At 37.0% G+C, this 17,399-nt stretch overlaps 1 protein-coding gene across 1 annotated transcript in view; it reads left to right on the forward strand.

Annotated features, from left to right (window-relative positions):
• The window catches only part of EBAG9 (estrogen receptor binding site associated antigen 9), a 32,247-nt gene extending 18,288 nt beyond the window's left edge, over positions 1–13,959 (forward strand). The window contains exons 6-7 of the mRNA XM_061171731.1: positions 9,952–10,043; positions 13,426–13,959. Of these exons, the coding sequence (XP_061027714.1) occupies positions 9,952–10,043; positions 13,426–13,546 (213 nt within the window). The 3' untranslated portion in view covers positions 13,547–13,959. The remainder of the gene's footprint in view (positions 1–9,951; positions 10,044–13,425) is intronic.
• The last annotated feature ends 3,440 nt before the right edge of the window (positions 13,960–17,399 follow it).

Raw genomic sequence — 17,399 nt, forward strand, 5'->3', positions numbered from 1 at the left:
TCTAGAGCACAGGCTCAGTAGTTGTGGCACATGGGCTTAGTTGCTCCACGGCATGTGGGATCTTCCCAGACCAGGGCTTGAACCCGTGTCCCCTGCATTGGCAGGCGGATTCTTAACCACTGCGCCACCAGGGAAGTCCTAGTGTTAGTTTTTGTTTTTTTGTTTTTTATAAATTTATTTATTTATTTATTTATGGCTGTGTTGGGTCTTTGTTGCTGTGCGCAGGCTTTCTCTGGTTGTAGCTAGCGGGGGCTACTCTTTGTTGCAGTGCGCAGGCTTCTCATTGCTGTGGCTTCTCTTTTTGCGGAGCACAGGCTCTAGGCGCACACGCTTCAGTAGTTGTGACACAGAGGCTCAGTAGTTGCGGCTTGTGGGCTCTAGAGCACAGGCTCAGTAGTTGTGGCGCACGGACTTAGTTGCTCCACACCATGTGGGATCTTCCCGGACCAGGGCACGAACCCGTGTCCCCTGTTGGCAGGCAGATTCTTAGCCACTGTGCCACCAGGGAAGCCCTTTTTTTTTTTTTAATTGTTTAATTTAATTTAATTTATTTTTTTATACAGCAGATTCTTATTAGTCATCAATTTTATACACATCAGTGTGTACATGTCAATCACAATTGCCCAATTCAGCACACCACCATCCCCACCCCCCCGCGGCTTTCCCCCCTTGGTGTCCATACGTTTGTTCTCTACATCTGTGTCTCAACTTCTGCCCTGCAAACCGGTTCATCTGTACCATTTTTCTAGGTTCCACATGCATGCATTAATATACGATATTTGTTTTTCTCTTTCTGACTTACTTCACTCTGTATGACAGTCTCTAGATCCATCCACATCTCAACAAATGACTCAATTTCGTTCCTTTTTATGGCTGAGTAATATTCCGTTGTATATATGTACCACTACTTCTTTATCCATTCGTCTGTCAATGGGCATTTAGGTTGCTTCCATGACCTGGCTATTGTAAATAGTACTGCAATGAACATTGGGATGCATGTGTCTTTTTGAATTATAATTTTCTCTGGGTATATGCCCAGTAGTGGGATTGCTGGATCATATGGTAATTCTATTTTTTGTTTTTCAAGAAACCTCCATACTGTTTTCCATAGTGGCTGTATCAATTTACATTCCCACCAATAGTTCAAGAGGGTTCCCTTTTCTCCACACCTTCTCCAGCATTTGTTGTTTGTAGATTTTCTGATGATGCCCATTCTAACTGGTGTGAGGTGATACCTCATTGTAGCTTTGATTTGCATTTCTCTAATAATTAGTGACGTTGAGCAGCTTTTCATGTGCTTCTTGGCCATCTGTATGTCTTCTTTGGAGAAATGTCTATTTAGGTCTTCTGCCCATTTTTGGATTAGGTTGTTTCTTTAATATTGAGCTGCATGAGCTGTTTATATATTTTGGAGATTAATCCTTTGTCCGTTGATTCGTTTGCAAATATTTTCTCCCATTCTGAGGGTTGTCTTTTCATCTTGTTTATGGTTTCCTTTGCTGTGCAAAAGCTTTGAAGTTTCATTAGGTCCCATTTGTTTATTTTTGTTTTTATTTCCATTACTCTAGGAGGTGGATCAAAAAAGATCTTGCTGTGATTTATGTCAAAGAGTGTTCTTCCTTTGTTTTCCTCTAAGAGTTTTATAGTGTCCGGTCTTACATTTAGGTCTCGAATCCATTTTGAGTTTATTTTTGTGTATGGTGTTAGGGAGTGTCCTAATTTCATTCTTTTACATGTAGCTGTCCAGTTTTCCCAGCACCACTTATTGAAGAGACTGTCTTTTCTCCCTTGTATATCCTTGCCTCCTTTGTCATAGATTAGTTGACCATAGGTGAATGGGTTTATCTCTGGGCTTTCTATGTTGTTCCATTGATCTATGTTTCTGTTTTTGTGCCAGTACCATATTGTCTTGATTACTGTAGCTTTGTAGTACAGTCTGAAGTCAGGGAGTCTGATTCCTCCAGCTTCGTTTTTTTCCCTCAAGACTGCTTTAGCTATTCGGGGTCTTTTGTGTCTCCATACAAATTTTAAGATGTTTTGTTCTAGTTCCATAAAAATGCCATTGGTAATTTGATAGGGTTTGCATTGAATCTGTAGATGGCTTTGGGTAGTATAGTCATTTTCACAATATTGATTCTTCCAATCCAAGAACATGGTATATCTCTCCATCTGTTGGTATCATCTTTAATTTCTTTCATCAGTGTCTTATAGTTTTCTGCATACAGGTCTTTTGTCTCCCTAGGTAGGTTTATTCCTAGGTATTTTATTCTTTTTGTTGCAATGGTAAATGGGAGTGTTTCTTTAATTTCTCTTTCAGATTTTTCATCATTAGTGTATAGGAATGCAAGAGATTTCTGTGCATTAATTTTGTATCCTGCAACTTTACCAAATTCATTGATTAGCTCTAGTAGTTTTCTGGTGGCATCTTTAGGATTCTCTATGTATAGTATCATGTCATCTGCAAACAGTGACAGTTCTACTCCTTTTCCAATTTGTATTCCTCTTATTTCTTTTTCTTCTCTGATTGCCATGGCTAGGACTTCCAAAACTATGTTGAATAATAGTGGTGAGAGTGGACATCCTTGTCTTGTTCCTGATCTTAGAGGAAATGCTTTCAGTTTTTCACCATTGAGAATGATGTTTGCTGTGGGTTTGTCATATATGGCCTTTATTATGTTGAGGCAGGTTCCCTCTATACCCACTTTCTGGAGAGTTTTTATCATTAATGGGTGTTGAATTTTGTCAAAAGCTTTCCCTGCATCTATTGAGATGATCATATGGTTTTTATTCTTCAACTTGTTAATATGGTGTATCACATTGATTGATTTGCGTATATTGAAAAATGCTTGCATCCCTGGGATAAATCCCACTTGATCATGGTGTATGATCCTTTTAATGTGTTGTTGGATTCTGTTTGCTGGTATTTTGTTGAGGATTTTTGCATCTATATTCATCAGTGATATTGGTCTATAATTTTCTTTTTTTGTAGTATCTTTGTCTGGTTTTGGTATCAGGGTGATGGTGGCCTCATAGAATGAGTTTGGGAGCGTTCCTTCCTCTGCAATTGTTTGGAAGAGTTTGAGAAGGTTGGGTGTTAGCTCTTCTCTAAATGTTTGATAGAATTCACCTGTGAAGCCATCTGGTCCTGGACTTTTGTTTGTTGGAAGGTTTTTAATCACAGTTTCCATTTCATTACTTGTGATTGGTCTGTTCATATTTTCTATTTCTTTGTGGTTCAGTCTTGGAAAGTTACACCTTTCTAAGAATTTGTCCATTTCTCCCAGGTTGTCCATTTTATTGGCATAGAGTTGCTTGTGGAAGTCTCTCAGGATGCTTTGTATTTCTGCGGTGTCTGTTGTAACTTCTCCTTTTTCATTTCTAGTTTTATTGATTTGAGTCCTCTCCCTCTTTTTCTTGATGAGTCTGGCTAATGGTTTATCAATTTTGTTTATCTTCTCAAAGAACCAGCTTTTAGTTTTATTGATCTTTACTATTGTTTTCTTTGTTTCTATTTCATTTATTTCTGCTCTGATCTTTATCATTTCTTTCCTTCTGCGAAGTTTGGGTTTTGTTTGTTCTTCTTTCTCTAGTTCCTTTAGGTGTGAGGTTAGATTGTTTATTTGAGATTTTTCTTGTTTTTTGAGGTAGGCTTGTATAGCTATAAACTTCCCTCTTAGAACTGCTTTTGCTGCATCCCATAGGTTTTGGATCGTCATGTTTTCATTGTCATTTGTCTCTAGGTGTTTCTTGATTTCCTCTTTGATTTCTTCAGTGATCTCTTGGTTATTTAGTAACGTATTGTTTAGCCTCCATGTGTTTGTGTTTTCTACGTTTTTTTCCCCTGTAATTGATTTCTAATCTCATAGCGTTGTGGTCAGAAAAGATGCTTGATATGATTTCAATTTTCTTAAATTTACTGAGGCTTGATTTGTGACCCAAGATGTGATCTATCCTGGAGAATGTTCTGTGCGCACTTGAGAAGAAAGTGTAATCTGCTATTTTTGGATGGAATGTCCTTTAAATATCAATTAAATCTATCTGGTCTATTGTGTCATTTAAAGCTTCTGTTTCCTTATTTATTTTCTTTTTGGATGATCTGTCCATTGTTGTAAGTGAAGTGTTAAAGTCCCCCATTATTTTTGTGTTACTGTCAATTTCCTCTTTTATAGCTGTTAGCAGTTGCCTTATGTATTGAGGTGCTCCTATGTTGGGTGCATATATATTTATAATTGTTATATCTTCTTCTTGGATTGATCCCTCGATCATTATGTAGTATCCTTCCTTGTCTCTTGTAACATTCTTTGTTTTAAAGTCTATTTTATCTGATATGAGTATTGCTACTCCAGCTTTCTTTTGATTTCCATTTGCATGGAATATCTTTTTCCATCCCCTCCCTTTCAGTCTGTATGTGTCCCTAGGTCTGAAGTGGGTCTCTTGTAGACAGCATATATATGGGTCTTGTTTTTTGTTTTTTTTTTTTAAATGGTATCTCGTGGTTTTTTTTTTTTAATTATTAATTATTTATTTATTTATGGCTGTGTTGGTTCTTCGTTTCTGTGCGAGGGGTTTCTCTAGTTGCGGCAAATGGGGGCCACTCTTCATCGCGGTGCGCGGGCCTCTCACTATCGCGGCCTCTCTTGTTGCGGAGCACAGGCTCCAGATGCGCAGGCTCAGTAATTGTGGCTCACGGGCCTAGTTGCTCCGCGGCATGTGGGATCTTCCCAGACCAGGGCTTGAACACGTGTCCCCTGCATCGGCAGGCAGACTCTCAACCACTGCGCCACCAGGGAATCCCCATGGGTCTTGTTTTTGTATGCATTCAGCAAGCCTGTGTCTTTTGGTTGGAGCATTTAATCCATTCACGTTTAAGGTAATTATCGATATGTATGTTCCTATGACCATTTTCTTAATTGTTTTCGGTTTGTTTTTGTAGGTCCTTTTCTTCTCTTGTGTTTCCCACTTAGAGAAGTTCCTTTAGCATTTGTTGTAGAGCTGGTTTGGTGGTGCTGAATTCTCTTAGCTTTTGCTTGTCTGTAAAGCTTTTGATTTCTCCATCGAATCTGAATGAGATCCTTGCCAGGTAGAGTAATCTTGGTTGTAGGTTCCTCCCTTTCATCACTTTAAGTATATCATGCCACTCCCTTCTGGCTTGTAGAGTTTCTGCTGAGAAATCAGCTGTTAACCTTATGGGAGTTCCCTTGTAGGTTATTTGTCGTTTTTCCCTTGCTGCTTTCAATAATTTTTCTTTGTCTTTAATTTTTGCCAATTTGATTACTATGTGTCTTGGTGTGTTTCTCCTTGGGTTTATCCTGTATGGGACTCTCTGCGCTTCCTGGACTTGGGTGTCTATTTCCTTTCCCATGTTAGGGAAGTTTTCGACTATAATCTCTTCAAATATTTTCTCTGGTCCTTTCTCTCTCTCTTCTCCTTCTGAGACCCCTATAATGCGAATGTTGTTGCATTTAATGTTGTCCCAGAGGTCTCTTAGGCTGTCTTCATTTCTTTTCATTCTTTTTTCTTTATTCTGTTCTGCAGCAGTGAATTCCACCATTCTGTCTTCCAGGTCACTTACCCGTTCTGCTGCCTCAGTTATTCTGCTATTGGTTCCTTCTAGTGTAGTTTTCATTTCAGTTATTGTATTGTTCATCTCTGTTTGTTTGTTCTTTAATTCTTCTAGATCTTTGTTAAACATTTCTTGCATCTTCTCGATCTTTGCCTCCATTCTTTTTCCGAGGTCCTGGATCATCTTCACTCTCATTATTCTGAATTCTTTTTCTGGAAAGTTGCCTATCTCCACTTTATTTAGTTGTTTTTCTGGGGTTTTATCTTGTTCCTTCATCTGGTACATAGCCCTCTGCCTTTTCATCTTGTCTATCTTTCTGTGAATGTGGTTTTTGTACCACAGGCTGCAGGATTGTAGTTCTTCTTGCTTCTGCTGTCTGCCCTCTGGTGGATAAGGCTTGTGTAAGTTTTCTGATGGGAGGGACTGGTGGTGGGTAGAGCTGATTGTTGCTCTGGTGGGCAGAGCTCAGTAAAACTTTAATCCGCTTGACTGTTGATGAGTGGGGCTGGGTTCCCTCCCTGTTGGTTGTTTGGCCTGAGGCAACCCAACACTGGAGCCTACCTGGGCTCTTTGGTGGAGCTAATGACAGACTCTGGGTGGGCTCACGCCAAGGAGTACTTCCCAGAACTTCTGCTGCCAGTGTCCTTGTCCCCACGGTGAGCCACAGCCTCCCCCCGCCTCTGCAGGAGACCCTCCAACACTAGCAGGTAGGTCTGGTTCAGTCTTCCCTGGGGTCACTGCTCCTTCTCCTGGGTCCCGATGCGCACACTACTTTGTGTGTGCCCTCCAAGAGTGGAGTCTCTGTTTCCCCCAGTCCTGTCGAAGTCCTGCAATCAAATCCCACTGGCCTTCCAAGTCTGATTCTCTAGGAATTCCTTCTCCCGTTGCCGGACCCCCGGGTTGGGAAGCCTGACATGGGGCTCAGAACCTTCACTCTAGTGCATGGACTTCTGTAGTATAAGTGTTCTCCAGTCTGTGAGTCACCCACCCAGCACATATGGGATTTGATTTTACTGTGATTGCGCCCCTCCTACTGTCTCATTGTGGCTTCTCCTTTGTCTTTGGATGTGGGGTATCTTTTTTGGTGAGTTCCAGTGTCTTCCTGTCGATGATTGTCCCTTTGAACTTTTTCAAACACATCACTGTCCAAACCCCTCCCCAAACCCTAGCTTTTAAGTATGTTTTGATTGCTTAATTATTGATTAGTAATTATTGACTGCTTGATTACATTAGTTATCCATTGTTGTGTAACAACCCCACACTTAGTGGCTTGAACAACAATAAATATTTTTTTTATCTCATAGTTTCTGTGGATTAGGAATCCAGGGGTGGCTAAACTGGGTGGTTCTGGCTCAGGGTTTCTCATGAGTTTCCAGGCAAGTCATGAGCTGAGGCTGTGGTTATCTGAAGGCTCCGCCCGGCATTGGATGATTCATTTCAAAGGTGGTCACTTACTTGCCTGGCAGATTAATGCTGGTTGGTTGTACAAAGCCTCAGTTCCTTGCCATGGACTTCTCCATAGGGCTGCTTGAGTTTCCTTACGATGTAATAACCACTGACTTTTCCAGAACAAATGATCACTGAGAAAAAGAGTGGAGCACATGCAGGGGTAAAGCCACAATGCCTGTTTATGACTTAGTCTTATAAGGGAAACACTGTCTCCTCCACATTATTTTACTCATTGGAAGCTAGTCACTAAATCCAGCTGACGTACGAGGGAAGAGGAATTAAGCTCCACCTCTTGAAGGAGGGTCAAAGAATTTGCAGATACAGTTTTAAACCACCACTTCTATCTGTTCATCTTTCTTTTTTTTTTTTTTTTTTTTGCTTAACTTCACAGGTACTTCTTAGACCCCTCTCCCAGAGGGTTCCATGTTTATATATGTTTTTAATTCATTGATCAAAAACTGTTCCTACTAATGCCAGATGCTGTGCTGGGTGCTGGTAATATAGTAGAAAGTTAGCAAAACAGGCAGGGTCCTTGCCTCAGAAGAATGCATTCTAATGGGGGAGGCACAATGTTAAATAAATGATCATACACATAAATATTAAAAATTTTGATAACTCTTATGCAGTTACATGATGTTATGAGAGCATAATAATATCATAGATACTTCTCTAAAAGAGCATAGCATCATAATGTTTAGTTTTTTATTTTATATTTCTGAATTTAAAACTTTATGTTTGTTCCATATTGGTAAAGTGGTTCAAACCCCCTCAGTGAATTAGTACATTTGCCACCTAGCTGTAATAATGTTATTATAACACTAATATAGCTTATTATAAAGTTATACACATGTCATAGCTTAAAGAGTTTGGAAGAGGTAAATATGGTAGAAGAAGAATGTTTCCAGATATTTCCCTGCCAACCAGACAAAATAAAGGGGCATTACCTAGGAGAGAATGGTAATCTACTGCACTTTGTTCTCTACACCAAAATATCTTATTACCCATTCCACAAATTAGATTTTTCTTTTAAATTGCACATTCTTTTTGGAATTTATCATTTGTACTGTTGTGATAGCTCTTTTTATACTAAGGATATTAACTCTTTTCTGTCATCTTTTACAATTTTCACTTTGTTATCGGCTTTATAATTTAGTTTGGATGTTTTTGATGGGCAGATGTATTTAGTTTTTAATGTAGCAAATCTGTTAATTAAAACTTTCTCTTTTTTACTTAGAAGACCATCTCTACTAAAGGATCAGATACTCTTTTTTTTATGGTCTTAGTCGTTTCACCTTTTTTGTATCTAAATGTTTTATACACTAAAAGTCAAACACCTCAGTGGAAAAATGGATAAATTTACAAATAAGAAATAGACATAACCTGATAACATGAAGAAAAGTTTGATCTTATTAGTTCTCAAAGAAATTCAAAGTAAAATAACAAGACACCATTTTAAATCTTAACATATTAGCAAAGATAGAAAAGAAGGCAATTAACTACTCATATTGACAAAAATACAAGGAAACAAGACTTCCACCTACTTCTGTCAGGAGAATAAGTTGGTATAACTTTTCAAGAGAGTCATTCAGTGACTTTGAAAATCCTTTTCTTTGATTTAGCTAGTTTACTTTTAGAAATTTACATTAAACATACAATCAGAAATATTTTTTTTACATTTTTTTAACAGAGGATTGTATCTCATTTATGGTTAAGAGCAGAAAATTCAACACATTTTATTTCGGTTTTAGGTCTAAGTACTCAAAAGAGAATATAATAAATCTGTTCACAGCTTGGTGCCAGTTATTTTATGCATGTAATTATTTCCCCACCAACTAAACATTCCAGAATGAGCATTTTCATTGTTTGTGGAAGGAAAAAGTGAACTTTTAGAGGTCTGGCCTGGGGAATAGTAGAAGGTAGTGTGGCCAGCCCGATGGTATCAAGTAAGTAAGACAGGCAAAAGGAAGCACAGTATAGAAGAAGTACTCCAATGAAGAGTAAATTTTGCCTGACCTGTCATTTTTGCCTGGGACCCAGACAGTAACTGCCACTGAAAAATCTAGAAAATTACTTGTGCTTAAATGGAGATGACTGTGCTAGTTTGGAAACTTTGGTTCTTCCAGTTCATCTCCCCAGCACAGAGTAGTCCAGTCAAGCATCTCTAATCCAGCCTGGGATCAGTCTGTCTCTTCTCTTTCCTCCACCCCCCACTCCTTCTTCTTACTGAAAAGACAGATAACAGAGAGAACAAATGTTCTATTCTTGTCTATTCCAAACTAAAGTAGGCAAAAAAAGAAAAGTTAATATAAAAGGAATATCCTTTAAAACATAAAATAGGAAGAAAGCTGGACTTGCCAGGACTGTTGAGTACGGAAGGTCATGCGTCTCAGGAAATCCCTCAGTTCCAGGCAAACCGGGGGCAATCATTTGAGCCTATATAGGATGTGGTAAGAAAGTGGAGAAGATACAGGGCAATGACAAGGTCTGAGTTATGCTTTAAAAGATAGTCTTCTTGGGCTTCCCTGGTTGCTCAGTGGTTAAGAATCCGCCTCCCAATGCAGGGGACATGGGTTTGAGCCCTGGTCCGGGAAGATCTCACATGCCACAGAACAGCTAAGCCCATGCACCACAACTGCTGAGCCTGTGCTCTAGAGCCCGCGAGCCACAACTACTGAAGCCCGCGCATCTAGAGCCCGTGCTTCGCAAGAAGAGAAGCCACCACAATGAGAAGCCCACACATTGCAACAAAGAGTAGCCCCCGCTCACTGCAACTAAGAAAGCCGCGCGTGCAACAATGAAGACCCAATGCAGCCAAAAATTCAATAAATAAATAAATAAATAATAAATTCTTTAAAAAAAAAAAATACTGTCTCGACCACTGAGTGGAAAAAGGATGGCTCTTGACCATTGTAATTTTGCTTTGTTTTGTTTTATTGTAGCCTGAATTAGGTGACTTGGATACCTGGCAGGAAAATACCAATGCATGGGAAGAAGAAGAAGATGCGGCCTGGCAAGCCGAAGAAGTTCTGAGGTATTTGAGTAATATTTACACTGCAGCCTGAGTAGAAGAACTGGTTTTGTTCATGTTGCATTTAAGGTCAAGAAAGCTTATTCTGCAAATGTTGTATTTTTTGTCATTCTCATTTGAACCTTGATAATATGGGATAGTTTTTTTGTATTTCAGACTACATATGCTATTTTATATGATTAAAACCTCACAGAAACCAACAATTTAAAGCAATATAGATACAAAAGAATAATTTATTAATGGAGAATGAGATCTTTTACATATATACATCATATTGAACTATATGCTTTATACTTCATTCCCTATAAAATATATTTATCTCTTGAAATGTCCTACTGTGAAATGTGAGTCACAACAATGTATTTTCTCTAGGTCAGAAATTATACCTTTAGTTTTGTTTCCCCGTGGTCTAGCATAGTGCCAGCACTGCTCATTTGAATATAGCAGTGAATAGCACTGCTATTTGAAAATAACTTGTATTGCACTCTACATTTGTATGTGTATTTCAATTTATGTACTTGAAAGCCCTGAGGTAGATAACATAAGTCATATACTTACTGCCTATTCTACAGAAAATATTATCCTAGAGGTTTTCAAGTTTGCTTTTCTTGGTTATGTTCTTATTTCTTTGTTTTTGTGAGCAGTAAACTTAATTCTTGCTGCTACCACATTAGGTCAAAGAGTAAAAAGAAAATTTACCTTGAGAGAGTCTGTGACCATCATCACTGATGAAAACTCAGATATGTAAATATATCTAAATTACTTTTGCATTTTTCAAGATGATAAAGTAAAATATAGCAATGTGTTTTTTTCAAATATGGTTTTTATAATTGGGATAGAAAATGAATTACTCTTTATTTGACTATCTTAACGAAACAACTGATTTCATTTTTGTATTGTCCTTTCCTGTCTTTACCGATAAATTATAATTACCTTGAACAACCAGCAGAGGGTGTAGTTAAATAACTGGGAGTTAAGGCTGACCTTTTTTTGATCTTGTCCTTACTGTTTTCAGCATTTTTTTTTAAACAGTAAGGGGTCACATTACAAGAGTCAGTAAAGTTGTGAGAGTTTTAAATATTTAGTTCCTGTTTGACAATTATTCAGTATAAAGGAAATAGTTTTAGAATTGTAAACATTTATGTTGCATGGATTGTCAAAAAAGGTGTCACTTATTTTTTTATTTTTTATTTTTTATTTTTTACTCTATTTCTTTTGGATAAATCATAGATACAGAAGTCTGGGTATTTTAGAACATTTTGGGGATTCTAGTGATGATTGGTGTCATCAACCACAAGGATAAAGGAAGGAGCTATTCATTTTGAATCCAGTAATCTTAATGACAACACTGTAGAGTTTATGAGTTCACAAGTAGCTGAACATTCACTGTACAAAAACCTTTTCTTTTTCACCCTATCTTCTTGCACCCTGAACAAAACAAGACCAAAAAACTCAAACTTAGTGCTTTTGATACGACAGCTTGGGAGAGGGAGCCTATTAGTCAGTAATAGACATGTTTCTTGCTTCAAGTCGCATAAGTAGAGCCAAAAACACCTGGAGGCTTCCATATGTCGTTACCGCCCCCAGGATAACACTGAGAATTTTAAAAGTGTATCCATAATCCATAGCCTCTAACCTAGCCTGTTTCCCATTGCCACTTTAAATACTACCAGTACTATGATCAGTATCATTAAGGAAAAAGATTCTGGTACCTTAGTGATTCCAGACATGTATCTGGACAGGAAAAATATATTTTGTCTGCATTAACGTCTAAGTTGCCTCTTGTACCAGAAATATTAATTGTTGATGTTTATATATCAGCTAGTAACTAGGTCAAAGCTTGATTATCTTACTTGTTTGTAACCTAGCCAGCCCTTTTTAATTCTTTTTCTCTTTCTTTTTTTGCCCCAGACATTTTGCTGTTTTTAGTGCAGATATCAGTTTTGCTTGAAAGTGAGCAGAGCTAGTGAAAACTAGATTTTTTAAAACTATTCTTTTGAAATTTTAGTTAATTGATGGTGACGGTCAAAATGTTGCCTAAAATAAGTCTCTCTACTTTCTTGAATTTTGGTCATCCATACCTCTGCTTACTCCCATTTGTAAGTATGATTGAGAAGTGTGTATACATTTCGCTCACTATAGCCAGCTTTGAGCTGTCCCATATATGGGTAATCCACACTAGATTTTTCTATATATAATCCAGTGTTGCCTATCTGCTGCCCAGCTGTGCCCTACAGCTTCCTTCTTCAGCCTTGTATGCTTCTTGACTTACTTTCTCATATCCTAAACCTTCAGACCCAGGACCAGCTTCTGCTCTTCTTTCTCCTATTTCATCACCACACTCCTACTCCCACTTCCCATACAAATCAGTCAATAAGATAGAGCACTTAGATGTGGAATCTAAAATATGACACAAATGAACCTATCTACGAAACAGAAACAGACTCACAGACATAGAGAACAGACTTGTGGTTGCCGGGCGGGGGTGGGGGCGGATTGGGATTTGGAGGTTAGCAGATGCAAACTAGTATATATAGAACGGATAGATGACAAGGTCCTGACTGTATAGTACACAGACTATAGTCAATATCCTGTGATAAACCATAATTGAAAAGAATATTTAAGAAAATGTATATATATGCATAACTGAATCACTTTACCATACAGTGGAAATTAACAGAACATTGTAAATCAACTATACTTCAATTTTTAAAAATCAGTAAATATAGAGGGGTTTAGTGATTCTAGATCAGTGGAGTTAGGGAGGGACTGGGGGAAGGTATTTCATAATGTGTAATTAGTAAATACCCACCATTCTGCCCCTTCATTAGTAGAGCTAGTCAAATCTTTAAATAGATTTCTAGCTTCTAGTTGGAAGTCACGTCTTAAGTTTCCATTTTCTCTTTGCTTTGTGCTCTGTACATCTGTGTTCTTGACATCCTTTAGCTGACTGTTTTTAACTATTATAATAACAGAGTATTTAATTCTAAATATCAGGCTTTTCTGAATGGTACCCAAAAGAAGGTGTGGTCCAATGGAAGTAGTGTTTTAGTGAAAATAATCTGAAGAAGAGGGATCAGGAGATGTGGGTTCTTAACCTTAATCTTATGACTTTGGACATTTCACTTAACCTGAATGCCCCATTTTACTTATTTTTAAAACAGAGATAATACCTTTTTTATTTTGCAAGTCATGTTCTAAAGATTAAAAAAAAATACTGTTCTTGAAAATCTTTGAAATTGCAAAGCAGTGAGAAGAATGAAGACTTTTTAAACTTAAATTTGATGACAGTAAAAGGGCAGTGCTGTTTCTTTCCGGAATTTATTTGCCATTTTACCTGTGTAGTGTTTTCTAAAAGTAAAAATACGAATATATTTCTTTTCAGGCAGCAGAAGATAGCAGACAGAGAAAAGAGAGCAGCAGAACAGCAAAGGAAGAAAATGGAAAAGGAAGCACAGCGGCTAATGAAGAAGGAACAAAACAAAATTGGTGTGAAACTTTCATAACAAAATGTCCTTCAGATGCATAGTGCCAGTGGGAGAAATGTGAGCTCCACAACCCAAGCAACATTTGTATGGAGCTAAGAGTATTTTCAGAATACAGATACACTGCTTGATTTTGATGCATTCATCAGGCCATACAGGACACCAGGATTCTCTCAAAGTCCCTTGAACTCTTGGTGATTGAGACTCAAAGAACAAAAAAGACTTGTGAGACAATATTTTCTTCAACATATTCCAACTGTAAGACAATTGTTTGCTGTAGAGAAATTATTACAAATGGAATATATCAGTACCTCTTCAAGCTAGTGTTTCTAGCTAATTAAATGGGTGTAAATTTTATGGTGGGAAAGAACTCTGCTGTCTATAATGCTTTCCTTCAATGTGCATAATGATAAAATAAATAATTTTAAATATTCTTTTGTTTCCATGATTACCTGACCTAAATCAGACAAACTTGCAGAGCTTTAACTTCTTATTTTTGTTGTCAGAAGCTGGTATTGGCACACATTTCCTTTAACTTGAACTGGTATTCATTAGGGGTCTGGTAATTTTGGTTTTCAAGAAAATGACATTAAATGCAATAATTTTATTTATTACAAACATTTTGTACATCATTGTTTTCTTTTAGATGGTGTTGTAATGTTATACATATTTGTCATTTATATTACCTGTATAAACATATTGAAAATCAGCTAAAATGGCAAATTTGTTTTACGTTATTATAACTTGTGAATTTTAAAAGCTAGTATTAGTAGTTTTTCCCTGTTGTTGTAGATTTTAAGATGTTATGGTATCTTTAAGTACCTTAGCTCCTCCGCACCAAAAGGCATTAATTTACAAATGCATATAGCCTTCAGTTTTACTATTTCAAAGCTTTTAGATGATTTCTGTATCAGTTTTATATATCTGACATAATGCAGGTTACCTATGTTGTTGACTAAGGTAACATTAACATTATTGATTTATTAAACCAAGATAGGAATAATAATACTTCTATTTTCAGATGTCGACTAGCTTCAAAATAGTTTTCAGGAAATAGATATAGACTGTGTTCATAGGGAAAAATGTAGATTTGATAGTTTAAAATCTCATTAATTTTGTCTCCACAATTAAAATACATCCAGCCTGACCTTCTATGGCTTTAGAATTTAATATTTTTACTTTCTTAAAAGCTGTTGCCCAAATGAACATTTTGTGGATTTTGAAAATGTCACAAATACTCTACAGGCCAAACACTGCTAATTTATTTGAATTAAAGTGATATTTCATGGTAAAATCAGAAGCTATACAATGAGCTAAGTTCTTACCCTAAGCTTCCAGACTAAATGCAATTTTATTTTTAAAAAATTTTTATTGGAGTACAGTTGATTTACAGTGTGTTAGTTTCAGGTGTACAGCAAAGTGGAATCGGTTGAAATTTAACTTTGATAAAAAAACTTCCTGTTATAGCCCCAAGCTATATTTTCAGTTATGTTTATTAGAGAGTTTTTGCCAGTAAACTCCCAATTAAATAGAATTAGACTCAAATTTTTAATAATAAATGAATTATGTCATTTGTATTTATTTATTTTTAGTTATTATAGGAATGCTACATGCTTTCTCTAAATTGGGGGTTTGAAAGGATAATTTCTCCTTTAGTACAATCAGTCTTACTGTTTTTCCCCCATAGTTATTGAAGTCTGCTTTGGTCATGATTTTCATGTGTGAGATTTTGTTTTTTGTTTGATTTTTTATTTTTGTTTATTTAGAAATAAAGACTGGATAGAAATTATAGTCTGTATGATTAATTAGGAAGAAAGAGATTTTTCTCATGGAAAGAATAGATAGGAATTCTTGAATTTTTTGACCTCTGTTGGTATGTAAACTAAACTCCTGTATTAAATTGGTTATATTGTTCCAAAAGAAGTCATGGAGTTAAATACATATGATAAATCCTTTAGTAGCAAACTGGCTCCTTTAGCTTCTAAATTTATGGTTTCTGTTTTCGTTTTCTTAATTTTAGCAAAGGATTATCAGTTTTAGAAGCTTATTAGTAGAAGTAAAAAAGAAATATGGAAAAGAAATATGGATAGGCATAGACAGAATTAGTGAAGTGCTACCCATCATCTGAATTGTGCATTTCATGTACTGAGATAACAAATAATGAAAAACATGGGAAACTTATTCTGTGTTTTTTATATATATATATTGCATGGTTTCTAGCCATCTTCTTTTATTAAGCTTTAGCTAGGGATATCCTCTAGTTGAATCCTGGCTCTTTTTTAGTAGCATCTTTAATTGAGTCAATATTCTCATCTGAATTCCTCAGTTTCAACATGTAGTCGCCTCTGGCCAGGGCAGTGACTGTTCCTGGATGAAGATTGGTGGTTGGGAAGAAGGTGGTAGCTATAGAAACTGGCATCTGGATTGATCTTCAACACCACTCTACAAGCTTACCACTAGAGTATAAATTTAACCACGGCCAGTGTTCCAAAAAGCCTAAACTTTGTCAATACAGGTATACCTTGTTTTATTGCACTTTGCTTTATTGTGCTTTGCAGATACTGTATTTTTAACAAATTGAAGGTTTGTGGCAACCCTGTGTTGAGCAAGTTTATCAGCACCAATTTTCCAACAGCCTTTGCTCACTTTATTACATTTTGGTATTTTCACAGTATTTCAAACTTTTTCATTATTGTATTTGTTGTGGTGATCAGTGATTTTTAATTTACTATTGTAATTGTTTTTGGGGTGTGAACCATACCCATATAAGATACGACAGTGAACTTAATCGATAAATGTTGTATGTGTTCTGCCTGCTTCACCAACTAGCCCTTCCCCCGTCTTTGTCCCTCTCCTCCCACCTCCCTATTCCCTGAGACACAGCAATATTGAAACTAGGCAAATTAAAAACGCTACAATGGCCTCTAAGTGTTCAAAAGAAGGAAAGAGTCATACATCTCTTACTTTAAATCAAAAAGCTAGAAATGATTAAGTCGTGAGGAACGCATGTTGAAAGCTGAGATAGGCCCAAACTAGGCCTCTTGTGCCTAACAGTTAGCCAAGCTGTGAATGTAAAGGAAAAGTTCTTGAAGGAAATTTAAAAGTGCTACTCCAGGGAACATACAGATAAGAAAGCTTTATTGCTAACATGGAGAAAGTTTTAGTGGTCTGGATAGAAGATCAAACTACCCACAACATTCCTGTAATCCAGAAGCCTTATCCAGAGCAAGGCCCTAACTCTCTTCAATTCTGTGAGGGCTGAGAGGTGAGGCAGCGGTAGAAGAAAAGTTTGAAGCTAGCAGAGATTTGTCCATGAGGTTTAAGGAAGAAGAAGTCATTTCCCTAACAAATGTGCAAGGTTAAGCAGCAAGTGCTAATGTAGAAGTTGCAGAATGTCATCCAGAAGATCTAGCTAAGATTATTAATGAAGATGGCTGCAGTAAACAACAGATTTCCAATGTAGGTGAAACAGGTTTACATTGGAAAAAGTTGCCACCTAGGACTTAAATATTCAGAGAGAAATCAATGCCTGGCTTCAAATCTTCGAGAGACAGGCTGACTCTCTTGTTAGGAGCTAATGCAGCTGGTGACTTTTAAGTTGAAGCCAATGCTTATTTACCATTCCCCAAATCCTAGGATCTTTAAGAATTATGCTAAATCTACTCTGCCTGTGCTCTAGAAATGGAACAGCAAAGCATAGATAACAGCACGTCGGTTTACAATATGGTTTACTGAATATTTTAAGCCAACTGTTGAGACCTACTGCTCAAAAAAAAAAAAAGATTCCTTTCAAAATATTACTGCTTATGGTCAATGCACCTGGTAATCCAAGAGCTCTGATGGAGATGTACAATGAGATTCATATTGTTTTCTA

Source organism: Eubalaena glacialis, chromosome 17, assembly GCF_028564815.1.
Source record: "Eubalaena glacialis isolate mEubGla1 chromosome 17, mEubGla1.1.hap2.+ XY, whole genome shotgun sequence".
NCBI classification, from domain to species: Eukaryota; Metazoa; Chordata; class Mammalia; order Artiodactyla; family Balaenidae; genus Eubalaena; species Eubalaena glacialis.